At 40.3% G+C, this 15,967-nt stretch overlaps 2 protein-coding genes and 1 long non-coding RNA gene across 3 annotated transcripts in view; 2 read left to right on the top strand and 1 right to left on the bottom strand.

Moving 5' to 3' along the window:
• LOC144293382 (uncharacterized) overlaps positions 1 to 15,967 on the top strand; it is a 324,951-nt gene that overhangs the window by 242,146 nt on the left and 66,838 nt on the right. The window lies entirely within an intron of this gene.
• LOC144293372 (olfactory receptor 9G4) lies at positions 11,727 to 12,680 on the top strand. The gene has a single exon (XM_077864464.1). It carries the CDS (start codon positions 11,742 to 11,744, stop codon positions 12,678 to 12,680), a length of 939 nt encoding a protein of 312 aa, XP_077720590.1. The 5' UTR covers positions 11,727 to 11,741.
• LOC144293371 (olfactory receptor 9G19-like) lies at positions 14,451 to 15,386 on the bottom strand. Its single transcript, XM_077864463.1, has one exon. The coding sequence runs from the start codon at positions 15,384 to 15,386 to the stop codon at positions 14,451 to 14,453; it is 936 nt and encodes a 311-aa protein (XP_077720589.1).

Below are 15,967 nucleotides of genomic sequence, written 5' to 3'. Positions count from 1 at the left end.
CCCCATATTCTAAATGCACTTTAATTAATTCTTTAGAGACTGAGGTGTAGAGACTGGGCTACTCTGTGGAAGAGGTCTCAAAGGTCTGTTGAGAAAACACATATATTGAGTTCAACAAAGCCTGCCAAAATATCAGAGGAAAGGGAAAAGCCTGTCGCTTGCAGCATCTGTCCTTTCTGGTCAAGGGTAAGCAACTGGAACCAGGAGTAGTTAAGTGGTTTGGTCTCTCTTTGGCCTTAGCTCAGTTAGAAGTGGGATGCAGTGTCAGGCGTGGCTCTCAAAGGATCATTGTTATGCCAAATGTACACACATCTACACACAGACACACAAGTTTCTAAATAAGGAGTTCACTAATGATATACCTAGCCTTCATCTAGAATTTGAAATTCAGTCTGGTAGTTACACAGTGTCATCATATATTCACTTACTCAGTAGGGTAAACAAGAGGGGAATAAAATTGACATGCTTTTGGACTGTATTGGTTCTGGTGCTCTGTGCTGTCCAAACTACTAGTGTGTGATATTATCACATCTTGCCACTAGTTTTCAGGTGTTAGAGGGACATATTCTTCCCCCCGAATGTTTAGTGCTCCAGTGGAAGGAGCAGGGAAGAGGGGAACACACATCTTGAACAACTATTCTATATGGGATGCTTTAGCATGATTGGCTCAGACTTTTTCTGTGTCTTTTATTTCACAACACTATAATTGCAATTTATTTCAAATTCAAGGTGGATTTTGGGACATCTGGATGGTTATGAGTGTGATAGTTATGAGTCCTTCCTTTAATAATCTTCCTTCTAAAGTGATAAAGTACACTGAATAGGAAAGTCCAGTTGAAGGTAAATTTGTCCTAAGTAGTCTGTGCTAGTTTAGAAGTAGATGGTACTTTGGGGGAAAACAGCTTCAAGATATAAAGATAATTACCCATTTATTCATTCTAGAAATATTTATTAAGTGACAATTAGTTGATGGGAACAGTTTTTTTATGTGCTAGATACAGCAGTAAAGAAAAAAGAGAGATCTTATTGTGTCATTGCATGCTGATGGACAAAAATAGACAATAAACCATATTCAGGAGTTAGAAGATGACAGTATGTCTTGGGGAAACTAGATCAGAGTCTGTGCTCATACCCTAATCTCCTGAAAATCCCATTCAAATGTCTGGCAAAGGTCTGTTCTCATCACTCTATTAAAATACTAGGCCCTCTTAACACCAACAATCCCCATCCTCTTGTTTAGTTCAAACTCTGCTCTATTTTCCCCAAGATCCAAAATCCTTAATGTGGCTTTCAATAGGCTTTGTGAGCTGATCACTCCTGTGGTTCACTCACTGGTTCCTCCCTGCAACATCTTTACTTAATCTCTTTCGGCCTTTTGAGCCCACCAGACTCTCTCATGTGAGGATTCTGATATATGTTCTTTCTTCTCATGGAACTGGTGTCTTCTCCTCCTTACTCCTACAGTGGGCTAGCACTGGAGTCATTTCTCAGGTCTTATTTCAGTATATCTTCTTTTGTGAAGACTTTGATCAGTAGACCAAAAAATTATTAATTTTTTTCAGTTATTTGCCACTCCAGAGGATAAGAGTAGACAAGTAGCAATATGGCCACTGTCAGATATTTCCATTTCCCCCCAAGTTATATCATATTAAAGATAAACTTAATAAGGCACAGGTATTTTTCATTATATATATAAGCCATAACACAGCAGAGGAAGTTCATAGTAACTATTGAGATGATGACTATCACCCACCGGTTTGCACATTATCAATATAATGACCATAAATCCCTGTCAAGGTAACAATTACTCAAGCATGAGCAAATTCAGAAAAAAATTAGAGTGTACAAATGAACACCAGCATAGCACTATAAATGTGAAGCTCGTGAGTTGTAAGATTTTTAAGGGGAAATCAATTATGTGAGTAATTTAGTTTTGCTGAAGTCCTAAATAGATGAAGACAAGTAGTGAGAGAGAGTTGTAAAGATAGGTTAAAGCCTACTTATGGAAGGGGGTGTAAGACTAAGGCATGTGTGGTTTGTGTGCTAAAGAGATGAGATCCATTATACGATAATGGAGAAATGAATGATGTTCAGGATTCCAAGCTTTACCGACCACAATGTCACTGATCAAGTCATGTTTTCTCTGAACATTATCAGCTACATTTGAAACATAAGGACACTTAATATTTTTTAAAAATATTTTATTTATTTATTCATCACACACACACACACACACACACACACACACACACACACACACACAAAGAGGCAGAGACAGGCCAAGGGAGAAGCAGGGTACTTGCGAGGAGCCCAATGCAGGACTTGATCCTGCACCCTGGGATCATGCCCTGAGCCAAAGGCAGACGTTCAACTGCTGAGCCACCCAGGCATTCCAGGACTCTTAATATTTAAAGATTAAGATACCTGCCTTCCTAACAAGCAGCAATAGTAGACCCTGGGGTAGAAAATTCACATTTACATCCTAGTTACAAACTGGTTCTGTCTTAGCTCAAAGGAAAATGTTTCAAACATGGAAATAAACCACAATCCTCTCTCAGTATTGGCTTTCTCCCACTACCTTTTTTAGCTAAGGGACAGTCAGCTGGTTACTGGGGCATCAGCCCCAATTCTGTATGTTTTAAATTAGACTCCTCTTTTTAGCTTATCCATCAGAAGTGTTTTTTAAAAAAAGATTTTATTTATTCTTGAGAGACACATACAGAGAGAGAGAGAGAGGCAGAGACATAGGCAGAGGGAGAAGCAGCCACCACGCAGGGATCCCCATGTGGAACTCGATCCCGGGACTCCAGGATCATGTCCTGGGCTGAAGGCAGGAGTTTAAACAGCTGAGCGTCCCTCAGAGCTTTAAAGCTAAAGATAAGTTGGAAGTATTCACAGCTTCTTAATGAATTCTTGACGCCAAAATTTGGGCTCTTCCTAATGTTCAGCATTTACTATATCAAAAAATAACTCAGCTCTGTATATGAATCTCATATCAACAAGAGAAGGTGGGGAAAATTTTTTTAAAGAAGGCTTTTTTTAGTATTTTTTTTCTAAAGAGTTTATTTATTTATTCATGAGAGACAGAGAGAGAGAGAGAGAGAGAGAGGCAGAGACACAGGCAGAGGGAGAAGCAGACTCCATGCAGGGAGCCCGACGTGGGACTTGATCCCAGGTCTCTAGGATCACACCCTGGGCCAAAGGCAGCACTAAACCGCTGAGTCACCTGGGCTTCCCTGGTATGTTTTTTTTATTGGAGTTTGCTTTGCCAACATATAGCATAACACCCAGTGCTCATACTGCCAAGTGCCCCCCTCAGTGTCCATCACCCAGTCACCCTATCCTCCCACACATCTCCCCTTCCACCACCCCTTGTTCATTTCCCAGACCTAGGTTCATGTTTTGTCACCCTCACTGATATTTTCACTCACTTTTTCTCCTTAACCCTTTATTCCCTTTCACTATTTATTATATTCCCCGTATGAATGAGACCATATAATGTTTCTCCTCCTATTGACTCACTTCACTCAGCATAATACCCTCCAGTTCCATCCACGTTGAAGCAAAGGGTGGGTATTCGTCATTTCTAAAGGCTGAGTAATATTCCATTGTACACATAGGCCACATCTTCTTTTATAATTTTTTAAAATTTATTTATGATAGTCACAGAGAGAGAGAGAGAGAGAGAGAGAGAGGCAGAGACACAGGCAGAGGGAGAAGCAGGCTACATGCACCAGGAGCCCGACGTAGGATTCCATCCCGGGTCTCCAGGATCGCGCCCTGAGGCCACATCTTCTTTATCCATTCATCTTTCGATGGACACTGAGGATCCTTCCAGTTTGGCTATTGTGGACATTGCTATTATAAACATTGGGGTGCAGGTGTCTCGGTCTTTCATTGCATCTGTATCTTTGGGGTAAATACGCAGCAGTGCAATTACTGGGTCATAGGGCAGATCTATTTTAAGTCTTTGAGGAACCTCCACACAGTTTTCCAGAGTGGCTGCACCAGTTCACATTCCCACCAACAGTGCAGGAGGGTTCCCCTTTCTCTTTTTTTTTTTTAATTTTTTATTATCTATTTATGATAGTCAACACAGAGAGAGAGAGAGAGAGGCAGAGACACAGGCAGAGGGAGAAGCAGGCTCCATGCACCGGGAGCCCGATGTGGGATTCGATCCTGGGTCTCCAGGATCGTGCCCTGGGCCAAAGGCAGGCGCTAAACCGCTGCACCACCCAGGGATCCCCCCCTTTCTCCACATCCTCTCCAACATTCGTTGTTTCCTGTCTTGTTAATTTTTCCCATTCTCACTGGTGTGAGGTGGGATCTCATTGTGGTTTTGATTTGTATTTCCCTGATGACAAGTGATGCGGAGCATTTTCTCATGTGCTTGTTGGCCATGTCTATGTCTTCCTCTGTGAGATTTCTGTTCATGTCTTTTGCCCATTTCATGATTGGATTGTTTGTTTCTTTGCTGTTGAGTTTCATAAGTTCTTTATAGATCTCGGATACTAGCCCTTTATCTGCTAGGTCATTTGCAAATATCTTCTCCCATTCTGTAGGTTGTCTTTTAGTTTTGTTGACTGTTTCTCTTGCTGTGCAGAAGCTTTTTATCTTGATGAAGTCCTAATAGTTCATTTTTGCTTTTGTTTCTCTTGCCTTCATAGAGGTGTCTTGCAAGAAGTTACTGTGGCCGAGTTCAAAAAGGGTGTTGCTTGTGTTCTCCTCTAGGATTTTGATGGATTCTTGTCTCACATCTAGATCTTTCATCCATTTTGAGTTTATCTTTGTGTCTGGTGTAAGAGAATGGTCTAATTTCATTCTTCTGCATGTGGCTATTCAATTTTCCCAGCACCATTTATTGAAGAGACTGTCCTTTTTCCAATGGATAGTCTTTCTGGCTTTGTCAATTATTAGTTGAACATAGAGTTGAGGGCCCATTTGTGGGTTCTCTATTCTGTTCTATTGATCTATGCTTCTGTTTTTGTACCAATACCACACTATCTTGATGATAACAGGTTTGTAGTACAACCTGAGATCTGAAATTGTGATGCCCCCAGCTCTGGTTTTCTTTTTTAATATTCCCCTGGGAATATTAAAATATTCTGGGTCTTTTCTGATTCCACACAAATCTTAAGGTGATTTGTTACAACTCTCTGAAGAAAGTCCATGGTATTTGATAGTGATTGCATTGAACGTGTAAATTGCCCCGGACAGCATAGACATGTTCACGATATTAACGATATTAATTCTTCTAATCCATGAGCCTGGAATATTTTTCCATCTCTTTTGTGTCTTCCTTAATTTCTTTCAGAAGTGTTCTGTATTTTTTAGGGTATAGATTCTTTACCTTTTTGTTTTTTTAAAGATTTTATTAATTTATTCATGACACACACACACACAGAGGCAGAGACACAGGCAGAGGGAGAAGCAGGCTCCATGCAGGGAGTCCGATGTGGGACTCAATCCCAGGTCTTCAGGATCACACCCTGGACCGAAGTCAGCACTAAACCACTGAGCCACCTGGGCTGCCCAATCCTTTACCTCTTTGGTTAGGTTTATTCCTAGGTATCTTATGCTTTTGGGTGCAATCATAAATGGGATGGACTCCTTAATTTCTCTTTCTTCAGTCTCATTGTTAGTGTATAGAAATGCCACTGATTTCTGGGCATTGGTTTTGTATCCTGCCACACTGCCAAATTGCTGTATGAGTTCTAGCAATCTTGGGGTGGAGTCTTTGGGATTTTCTATGTGCATATCATGTCATCTGTGAAGAGGGAGAGTTTGACTTCTTCTTTGCCAATTTGAATGCTTTTTTTTTTCTTTTTGTTGCCTGATTGCTGAGGCTAGGACTTCTAGTACTATGTTGAATAGCAGTGGTGAGAGTGGACATCCTTGTTGTGTTCCTGATCTTAGAGGAAAGGCTCTCAGTGATCCTTATTGAGAATAATATTTTCTGTAGGCTTTTTATAGATGGCTTTTAAGATGCTAAGGAATGTTCCCTCTATCCCTACACTCTGAAGAGTTTCGATCAAGAATGGATGCTGTATTTTGTCAAATGCTTTCTCTGCATCTATTGAGAGGATCATATGGTTCTTGTTTTTTCTCTTGCTGATATGATCAATCACATTGATTGCTTTACGAGTGTTGAACCAGCCTTGCATCCTGGGGATAAATCCCACTTGGTCATGGTGAATAATCTTCTTAATGTACGATTGGATCCTATTGGTTAGTATCTTGTTGAGAATTTTTGCGTCTGTGTTCATAAGAGATATTGGTCTATAATTCTCCTTTTTGGTGGGGTCTTTGTCTGGTTTTGGAATTAAGGTGATGCTGGCCTCATAGAACGAGTTTGAAAGTATTCCGCCCCTTTCTATCTTTCTGAACAGCTTTAGTAGAATAGGTAATCTTTCTTCTTTAAACATTTGATAGAATTCCCCTGGGAAGCCATCTGACCCTGGGCTTTTGTGCCTTGGGAGGTTTTTGATGATTGCTTCAATTTCCTCCCTGGTTATTGGCCTGTTCAGGTTTTCTATTTCTTCCTGTTCCAATTTTGGTAGTTTGTGGTTTTCCAGAAATGTGTCCATTGCTTCTAGATTGTCTAATTTATTGGCATATAGCTACTCATATTATGTTTTTAAAATTGTTTGTATTTCCTTGGTATTGGTGGTGATCCCTCCTTTCTCATTCATGATTTTATTAATTTGAGTCTTTTTTCTTTATAATAAGGCTGGCTAATGGTTTATCTATCTTATTTATTCTCTCAAAGAACCAACTCCTGATTTTGTTGATCTGTTCTATAGTTCTTCTGGTCTCTATTTCATTGAGTTCTGCTCAAATCTTTATAAACTCTCTTCTTCTGATTGGTGTAGGTTTAATTTGCTGTTCTTTCTCCAGGTCCTTTAGGTCCGAAGTTAGCTTGTGTATTTGAGTTTTTTTCCAATTTTTTGAGGGATGCTTGTATTGAGATGTTTTTCTCTCTCAGGACTGCTTTTGCTGTATCCTACAGATTTTGAATGGTTATATCTTCATTTTCATTAGTTTCCATGAATCTTTTTAATTCTTCTCTAATTTCCTGGTTGACTCATTCCTCTTTTAGCAGGATGCTCTTTAACTTCCATGTGTTTGAGATTCTTCTAAATTTCTTCCTGTGATTGAGTTCTAGTTTCAAAGTATTGTGGTCTGAAAATATGCGGGGGACAATCCCAATCTTTTGGTATTGGTTGAGACCTGATTTGAGACCTAGTATGTGGTCTATTCTGTAGAAAGTTCCATGTGAACTTGAGAAAAATGTGTATTCAGTTGGGTTCAGATGCAAAGTTCTGTATATATCTGTGAAATCGATCTGGTCCAGTGTATCATTTAAAGATCTTGTTTCTTTGGTGATGCTGTACTTAGAATATCTGTCATTTGCAGAAAGCACCATGTTGAGGTCTCCCAGTATTAGTGTATTATTATCTAAATATGTCTTTACTTTGGTCATTAATTGATTGATATACTTGGAAGCTCCCACATTAGGGGCTTAAATATTCATGATCGTTAGGTCTATCCTCTTGTTGAATAGACCCTTGAAGTATGATATAGTGTCCCTTTTCATCTCTTACTACAGTCTTTGGGATAAAGTTTAATTTATCTGATATGAGGATTACTACCCCTGCTTTCTTTTGAGGACCATTTGAATGGTAAATGGTTTTCCAACCTTTCATTTTGAGGCTGGAGGTGTCCTTACGTCTCAAATGAGTCTCTTGTAGATATCCAGTCTGAAACCCTGTGCCTTTTGATGGGATCATTTAACCCATTCACGTTCAGAGTTACTACTGAAAGATATGAATTTAGTGTCATAATACCTTTCAGTCCCTTTTTTTGTGGATTATTTCTTTGTGCTTCCTCTTTCTTTTACAGAGTCCCCCTTACTATTTCTTGCAGAGATGGTTTGGTGGTCACATATTCATTCAGTTTCTGCCTATCTTGGAAGCTCTTTATCTCTCCTTCTATTCTGAATGAGAGCCTTGCTGGATAAAGTATTCTTGGCTGCATGTTCTCATTTAGGACCTTGCATATATCCTGCCAGCCCTTTCTGGCCTGCCAGGTCTCTGTGGAGAGGTCTGCTGTTAATCTAATATTTCTCCCCATATAAGTTAGGGATCTCTTGTCTCTTGCTGCTTTAAGGAATTTCTCTTTATCTTTGGAATTTGCAAGTTTCACTATTAAATATTGAGGTGTTGAATGGTTTTTATTGATTTTGGGATGGACCTCCCTATCTCCTGGATCTGAATGCCTGTTTCCCTCCCCAAATTGGGGAAGTTCTCAGCTATGATTTGTTCAAATATGCTTTCTGTCCCTCTGTCTCTCTCGGTGCCCTCTGGAACCCTAATTATATGTAGATTTTTCTTTCTGAGGCTATCATTTATTTCCCTTAACCTTTCCTCATGGTCTTTTAATTGTTTTTCTTTTTTTTTCCTCAGCATCCTTCCTTGCCATCAACTTGTCTTCAATGTCACTCTCTTTCTTCTACCTCATTAACCCTCATCGTTAGGACTTGCAGTTTGGGTTGCATCTCATTTAATTGGTTTTTGATTTTGGCCTGATTAGGACTAAATTCTGCACTGATGAAGTCTCTTGAGTCCTTAATGCTTTTTTTCCAGAGCCACCAGTAGCTTTATAATTGTGCTTCTGAACTGGCTTTCTGACATTGAATTGTAATCCAAATTTTGTAACTCTGTAGGAGAGAGGACTGTTTCTGATTCTTTCTTTTGTGGTGAGTTCTTCATTCTAGTCATTTTGCTTAGTGCAGAGTGGCTGTATGAGCGGGCTGCATCAAGAAAATCAACCACAACCTAAGCAAATTTCACCCTAGATGATTCTGATGAGGTCAGAGACCAGAAATTGAAAACAAAGATCAGAACAAAATAAAACAAAAGGACCACTAAAGTGAAAAACAAATTTTAAAACAAAGTAGTAAAAATAAAAAGCCAACAATCCCAAAGAAGAAGCAAAAAAAGAAGAGAAAAAAGCAAAATTAAAGAGGAAAGAAAAAAAGAAAAAAGAAAAAAAAGAGAGAGAAAAGGGGCGGGGATTGGGAGATGGTTGTGACGAAGTTGTAGTAGAGGGAGAATGTAGTCTATCTGAGGGTTCCTAGAGTGTGATCCTCTTGGTTCTGAGTATATTAATCTCTGTATGTTAGAAGATGCTCAGTCCCAAATTTATATAAACCAGAAATATTTGTAGGAAGCTCCAACATTGACCACCAAAGCATAAATGAGATAAAAGAGGGGGGCAAAATGGGAATGAGGAATCTCACAGAATGAACCAGCTCGGTATACCACTTGGTTCTGGGTGCATGCTGATCATCTTTTAGAAGGTATTAACTTCTGCCTTTGTAGAACAATATGAGGCAGGGAAAACAAACAAACAAACAAACAAACAAACACCTATCTTATATATCTCCCAAAATTAAGTTGAGTATGTTGAAAGGAATCTAGAAGTGGAAAATATATCTAAGACCTGTAATTGTAGAAATATGAAAGCCAAAATGGAAGAAAGTTAAAAATTAAGAATTGGTAAAATATTGTAGTTAAGATGGGAAAAGAGAAAAAATATTGGGAATTTTTAGTCTGATATAAAAACGAGTTGTACTAGAAAAAGGAAAAAAGAAAAAAGGAGGGGGGTTTCTCTCTAGTTCTATATACTGTAAATCTCTCGACTTCCCCTGGAACTTTCCAGTTCTGCTCGGTTAAGAACTTGCTCTTCCCCTGTCCTCCCAGCTGGTCTTCTGGGGGAGGGGCCTGCTGTGCTGATTCTCAGGTGTGTGCACCTGGAGGAGATGCCCCGCCCCTCGCCAGGTTGCGGGCTCAGTGGGAGCTGTTTCCCACGTGAGGCCCCTGCTCCCTGGTGGCCCCACTCAGTCCCAGGCACAGGGTGACACCAGGAGGAACAGCCACCCCGGCTGCAGCCAGCTCTCCAGCTCTGGAGTCAGCTCCTGCAGTAACTCCTGTAGCTCCCCGTCTGCAGGGTCCTGGATGCTCCAGGGGCAGGGGGCACTGACCTGCACAGCTCAGGGCACCCTGCAGCAGGAGCGTCCTCCCTGTCCTGGGCCCTCCCCGCCTCTGTCTGTCCCGGGGGAAGTGCAGGATCCTGGGCTGTGTCCCCTGATGCCCTGGGATTCGGGACCTGCACTGCTAGGATTGCTCCTGGAGCTGTGCAGGCAGGCCCCTCAGAGCTGAGCTGCCCGAGCTTTCCCTGAGGCTCCCCGGGCACCCTCCAGCCCTTTAGGGAGCTCGGCCCACCGTGTGCGGCAGCTCTCCCCCGGGGGGCACCTCCTCTGTTAGTGACCCCGGGGATCTGGGGGCTCCATGCCCCTCCTGGTATCCTGCCCGAGCTCCCTGCTGAGTGCCTTTCCCTCCGGGAAGAATCCAGTGTGGATTTTTTAAGGTTCCCGCTTCTCTGGGGCGGGGCTTTCCTGTCCCTAGGCTCCCGCCGCCCTCTTAGCCCGGCTCTTCAAGGGGTCCCTCCCCTGCTGGACTCTTTTATTTTATTTTATTTTTTCCCACTTTACTACGTTGTTAGAATCCAGAACCTTTCTCTCTGTAGCATTCAGGATGTTCTCTCTTTAAATCTCAAGTCAGATTTGTAGGTGTTCAGGATGGTTTGAAGGTTACCTAGGTAAGTTGGTGGGCCAGGTGAGTTGGGGACCCTACTCCTCTGCCATCTTGCCCCACCTCTCTAAAAAAAGGCTTTTTAAAAGATCTTTTTGTTAATTAAAGAAATTCAGGTTATCAGAGGATTATATATTGTCTTAGCCAGCCGAGCAAGAGAAAAAAATTTACTTCTAAAAAACATAAATGGCTTAACAATTGAGAACACATACTCTTTTTTGTTTAAAAGATGTTATTTATTTATTCATGAGACACACAGAGAGAGGCAGAGACACAGGCAGAGGGAGAAACAGGCTCCTGCGGGGAGCCTGATACGGAACTGGATCCCAGGATCCTGGGATCACGACCTCAGTGTAAGGTAGATGCTCCACCACTGAGCCACCCAGGCGTCCCAAGCACATACTCTTGGTAAGGAAAATTCTGGGTTCAAATACCAGCTCTGCTGGTGATCTATTCTGTGACTGTGGAATTTTTTCTTAAACTCCATGAGAATCATAATAGTATCTACTTTATAAAGTTGTGGAAAGGATTGTGTGGTTCAGGGTTAGGATTTAGGATATTAACTGGTACAGCGAGTAACATATATATTATATTATATCATATTATATGTAAATGTTGTATTGATAGTCACAGGAGTGGTATAGTATATTGGTATCTGTATAATTATCAGCATAAAGGCTGACACATAAATTCTCAACAATGCATGAAGTATACTAAAATTTTTTCAGCACTTACTATGTACTTGACATGGGATTAGATATTTTCATGCATGTCTTCTTCACTCAATCAAACAAACTGTTTAGGGCTTCATTTTTCTTCTCTGTTTGGTGGGACTAAGGGACTTACCCTGCATTAAAAAATTAATAAGTGAAAGCCCTAATTTCACAATCAGATTTGAATAGCAATTCCTGTGGTCTTCCCAAGTCACAGACTGAAGTTCTATCATTCTAGTTAATCATAGATAAAAGTCCATAAATGCTCTAGTAATTACTGATTTAACTTATACCTTTGTTTATTTCAATAGAAAAAATCACAAAATGATTTTTTTTCCCTCAAAACCTTTGTCAGGCTTTCTCCTCTGTGGACATGGAAGTAGGAAACCGTACCATTCTGACTGAATTCATCTTGGTGGGCTTCTCAGCAGACCCACGGTGGCAGCTGATTCTATTTGGAATATTTCTGATGCTCTATTTGATGACTTTGTCAGGGAACATGACCCTGGTTATCCTAATCCGAATTGATTCCCGCCTGCACACCCCTATGTACTTCTTCATTGGCAATTTGTCCTTTTTGGATTTTTGGTACACTTCTGTGTATACTCCCAAAATCTTGGCTAATTGTGTCTCAGAAGATAAACGTATTTCCTTGGCTGGATGTGGAGCCCAGTTGTTCTTTTCCTGTGTTGTAGCCTACACAGAATGCTATCTCCTAGCAGCCATGGCATATGACCGGTATGCAGCAATCTGTAACCCATTGCTTTATTCAAGTATGATGTCCAATTCTCTCTGTACTGGGCTTGTTGCTGGCTCCTACTTAGGAGGACTTTTGAATGCCATAGCCCATACTGCTAACACTTTCCGCTTGAGTTTCTGTGGTAAAAATATCATTGACCACTTCTTCTGTGATGCACCACCATTGGTAAAAATGTCTTGTACAGATACCCATGTCTATGAAAAAGTCCTCCTGGGTGTGGTGGGCTTCACAGTCCTCTCCAGCATTCTTGCCATCCTGGTTTCCTATTGCAACATCCTTCTGGCTATCCTGAGGATCCGCTCGGCTTCAGGAAGGCGCAAAGCCTTCTCCACCTGTGCTTCACACCTCATTTCGGTCATGCTCTTCTATGGATCCTTGCTCTTCATGTATTCAAGGCCAAGTTCCACCTACTCCCTGGAGAGAGACAAAGTGGCTGCTCTGTTCTACACTGTGGTCAACCCATTGCTCAACCCTCTCATCTATAGCCTGAGAAACAAAGACGTCAAAGAGGCCTTCTGGAAAGCAACACAAACCATAAGGCTGCAGAGATGAAGGTTATCTTTATGCAGAATGTTCTTATTGCATAATTTTCCAAATTATTGGCTTATATGTATGTTGGTAATCATTGAAATTCTCAAGTAAACATAACCCATACTTAAAGGAATGACACATTGAGGAAAAGAGTGACACATCACTCTTTGTTTATTATTATTTTGTGATTAAACTATTTTAAACCTATAACGTCGGGTTGTTTGATGTTTTATAATATTGTCTTTTATTTTTAGTAGTGCTACATTTACACAAAGCTCATCCTCTTGATTATCTTTGGGGGATCTTGGAAAGAAAAAGTAACTGGATAGTTTTTGTGCATCCAGTTTGTCTTTGAACCTTGGCAAGCCGATTTTATTGTGTGGGGAAAATATCTAGACTGGCTAAACTTCTGGAAATTTGCTCAAGATTTTACAAATATTTATTTTTAGTAAGGCATTCCCTCCATATTTCTTCATAAAGGTCTAATTGAGTATATAGAAAATATCTTTGTAAATCTTGTATCTTCTACATCAATTTAATGTTAGGCAATATGTTTAATAGTTTTTTAGGACAAGCAAATAAACAAACAGCCAAAGTACCTTTCTAATTCCATGGAGAGATATGTATCTCTGAAATTTGATATCACCTAAAAACAGTGATTTCTCCATGGAGAACAGAATGAGTGTTCTACTTTATACTCTCTCACCTCATACCATCACATAGTCTCCATGGAGAAAAAGATCAGGAAAGAACTGAAACAAACCAACTAACAAAACCCCACTGTCTTCTAGACTCAATACTTCTTTTTTCCCCCACCAGAACATCTTATACGTGAAGAAACTTACAGCTCAATAACCAGTACATGACAGATTTAGTTGATATTTTTTCAATACTTACAAACACAGTGAATATTAAGGATTATTAGTTACATGTAACAAATGAGTAGCTTGTGCCTCACCAGTTAGTACTTTATTATTGAAAGACAATAGCTATTACTGTAATGGACACAGTTATAAAATACATTTAAATTAAAATTTTAGAACTAGATGGAGTCACTTCAGCATTTCTTCTGACACTTCCAGTGTTTCTTTTCCTCTGCATTCATCAAATAACACCTTCTCTTTTCATCACAATATTCTTAATATTTTCTTATTCTTTTTAAAAAAGATTTTTATTTATTTATTAATTTAATTTATTTGAGAGAGAGAGAGAGAGAGAGCTAGAGGGAGAGGGAGAGAATCTCAAGCAGACTCTCCATTGAGCATAGAGCCTAATGTGGGGCTCGATCCCACAACCCTGAATCAAGAGTCAGATGCTCAATCAACTGAGCCACTCAGGTGCCCCAACTTTTTTTTTTTTTTTTTTAACTTTTTTTAATTCTTCTATCACAGAATAACTGTAAGTACTGGATGAGAAGGATTTGGGGTATATTACGTAAGTCTCCAGAATTTCTTCACATTTTCAGAATGTAGGGGAAAAAATAGGCCAATCCTAGGGGAGATAGCAAAGTAAATTTAATCTTTTGGAATTGTAGAAACAACATATACAGTTTTATTTTGCATTAAACCCTAATATTGCTTTTTAAAAACTATATTAATATTGAATTGAATCAATATGTTGTTGTAGTATAAATTATAGTCTGATAGCTAAAGCAAATCAAATTAATACACACAAAATTTTTGTCACTGGATTTGACTAGAAAAAAGGGGTGTTGTTTAAAAAAGTCAGTTCCCTAAACTTCTCCTGAAGCAGCCCTTTTTTCCTGAGCACTGATTTGAGAAATGTATCAACTTAGACATCTGATTGTGTTAACCAGATGAGCTTTTTCAGAGCTTCTTTCACATCCTTATTCCTTAGACTATAGATCATGGGGTTCAACATGGGGAATAGCACAGTATAAAATGTTGATACCATTTTGTCCCTCTCAAGGGAATAGCTGGAACTTGGGCGAGAGTAGATGTAGAGAATGGAGCCATAGTACAAAGTGACTGAGACCAGGTGGGAGGAGCATGTGGAGAAGGCCTTGCGACGGCCCTGGGTGGAGCGGATCCTCAAGATGGCAGCAATGATGAACACATAGGAAGCAAGGATGAGCGCCGTGGGAGTGATGACATTGGAGGCCAGAAGGAAGTACAGCACAGCCTGATAGCTCTCCTTCACATCACATGCCAATTTCACCAGTGGTGGGACATCACAGAAAAAATCGTCGATGACATTGTCACCACAAAAATCCAATGTGAATGTGTTACTGGTAAGTATTATTGCATTGACAAAACCACCAGTATAAGAGTATACAACCAAACAGATGCACAGTCTACTTGACATTGTCTGAGCATACAGCAGGGGGTTGGAAATGGCTGCATAGCGGTCGTAAGCCATGGCGGCCAACAGGTAACACTCACTATATGCCAACCCAGCAGAGAAGAAGAACTGACATACACAGCCAGCAAAGGAGATGCTTTTGTCTTCAGAGATGCAGGTCATGAGGATCTTTGGTGTGTAGACAGAGGAATACCAGACATCCAGAAAAGATAGATTCCCAATGAAAAAATACATGGGTGTGTGCAGCCGGGAGTCATTACAGATCAAAACTATGAGGGTGGCGTTTGCTACCACAGTCAGAGAGTACACGCCAAGGAATACCATAAACAGGACCAGCTGCATCACTGGGTCTGTCGTGAAGCCCACCAGGATGAACTCAGTCACTGTATGATTGCCTCTCTCCATGGCTTAAAGAGATCTCACCTAGAAGTGAAAGAGTGAAGAGTTTAATTGCCTGAGCCAATACTACAGAACATTCTCAGTGTTAGGCCTGTGACATGTGGTCAAGGCTATGGATGTCAGGGCAAGGGAGATCAGAGCAGGAATCTTGCCTGACTAGTGCAGGTGAGAAGAGCTTTCTGAGTGTTAACATATTCATTTTAATGAAATGCATTTAAAACAGGAAAGCTTGAGTGCTTTTGGGGGCTTATTCATTTTTTTAAGAAAATATTTCTTGAGTTCTAGGTGTCAACTAGGCATTGGGATACAGCAGTGAGGAAAACAGGGCTGACCCTTATTCTATGGAGACTCTATTTAGAAGAGTGACTACATACTAAATAAACACATACATGTAGAAATATTTTCAGTTAATGTTAGAGATTTTAAGAAAATGAAACTGGATGATTGGGTGAAAATGAACTAGGGAAAGGGAAATTAAACTTAGACTCTGAGAGGGAAAAGTCCTTTCTTGTTTGTGAGGTACAAATACACAAAATTTTCAAAGTCCACAAGAGATGGGAAAGTCCCTGTGGTTGAGAAGGTGGTGA

The sequence above is a fragment of the Canis aureus genome, chromosome 21 (assembly GCF_053574225.1).
Source record: "Canis aureus isolate CA01 chromosome 21, VMU_Caureus_v.1.0, whole genome shotgun sequence".
Taxonomy (NCBI): Eukaryota; Metazoa; Chordata; class Mammalia; order Carnivora; family Canidae; genus Canis; species Canis aureus.
The sequence above is the reverse complement of the archived record's forward strand: the minus strand, read 5'-3'. Positions and strand labels throughout refer to the sequence as shown.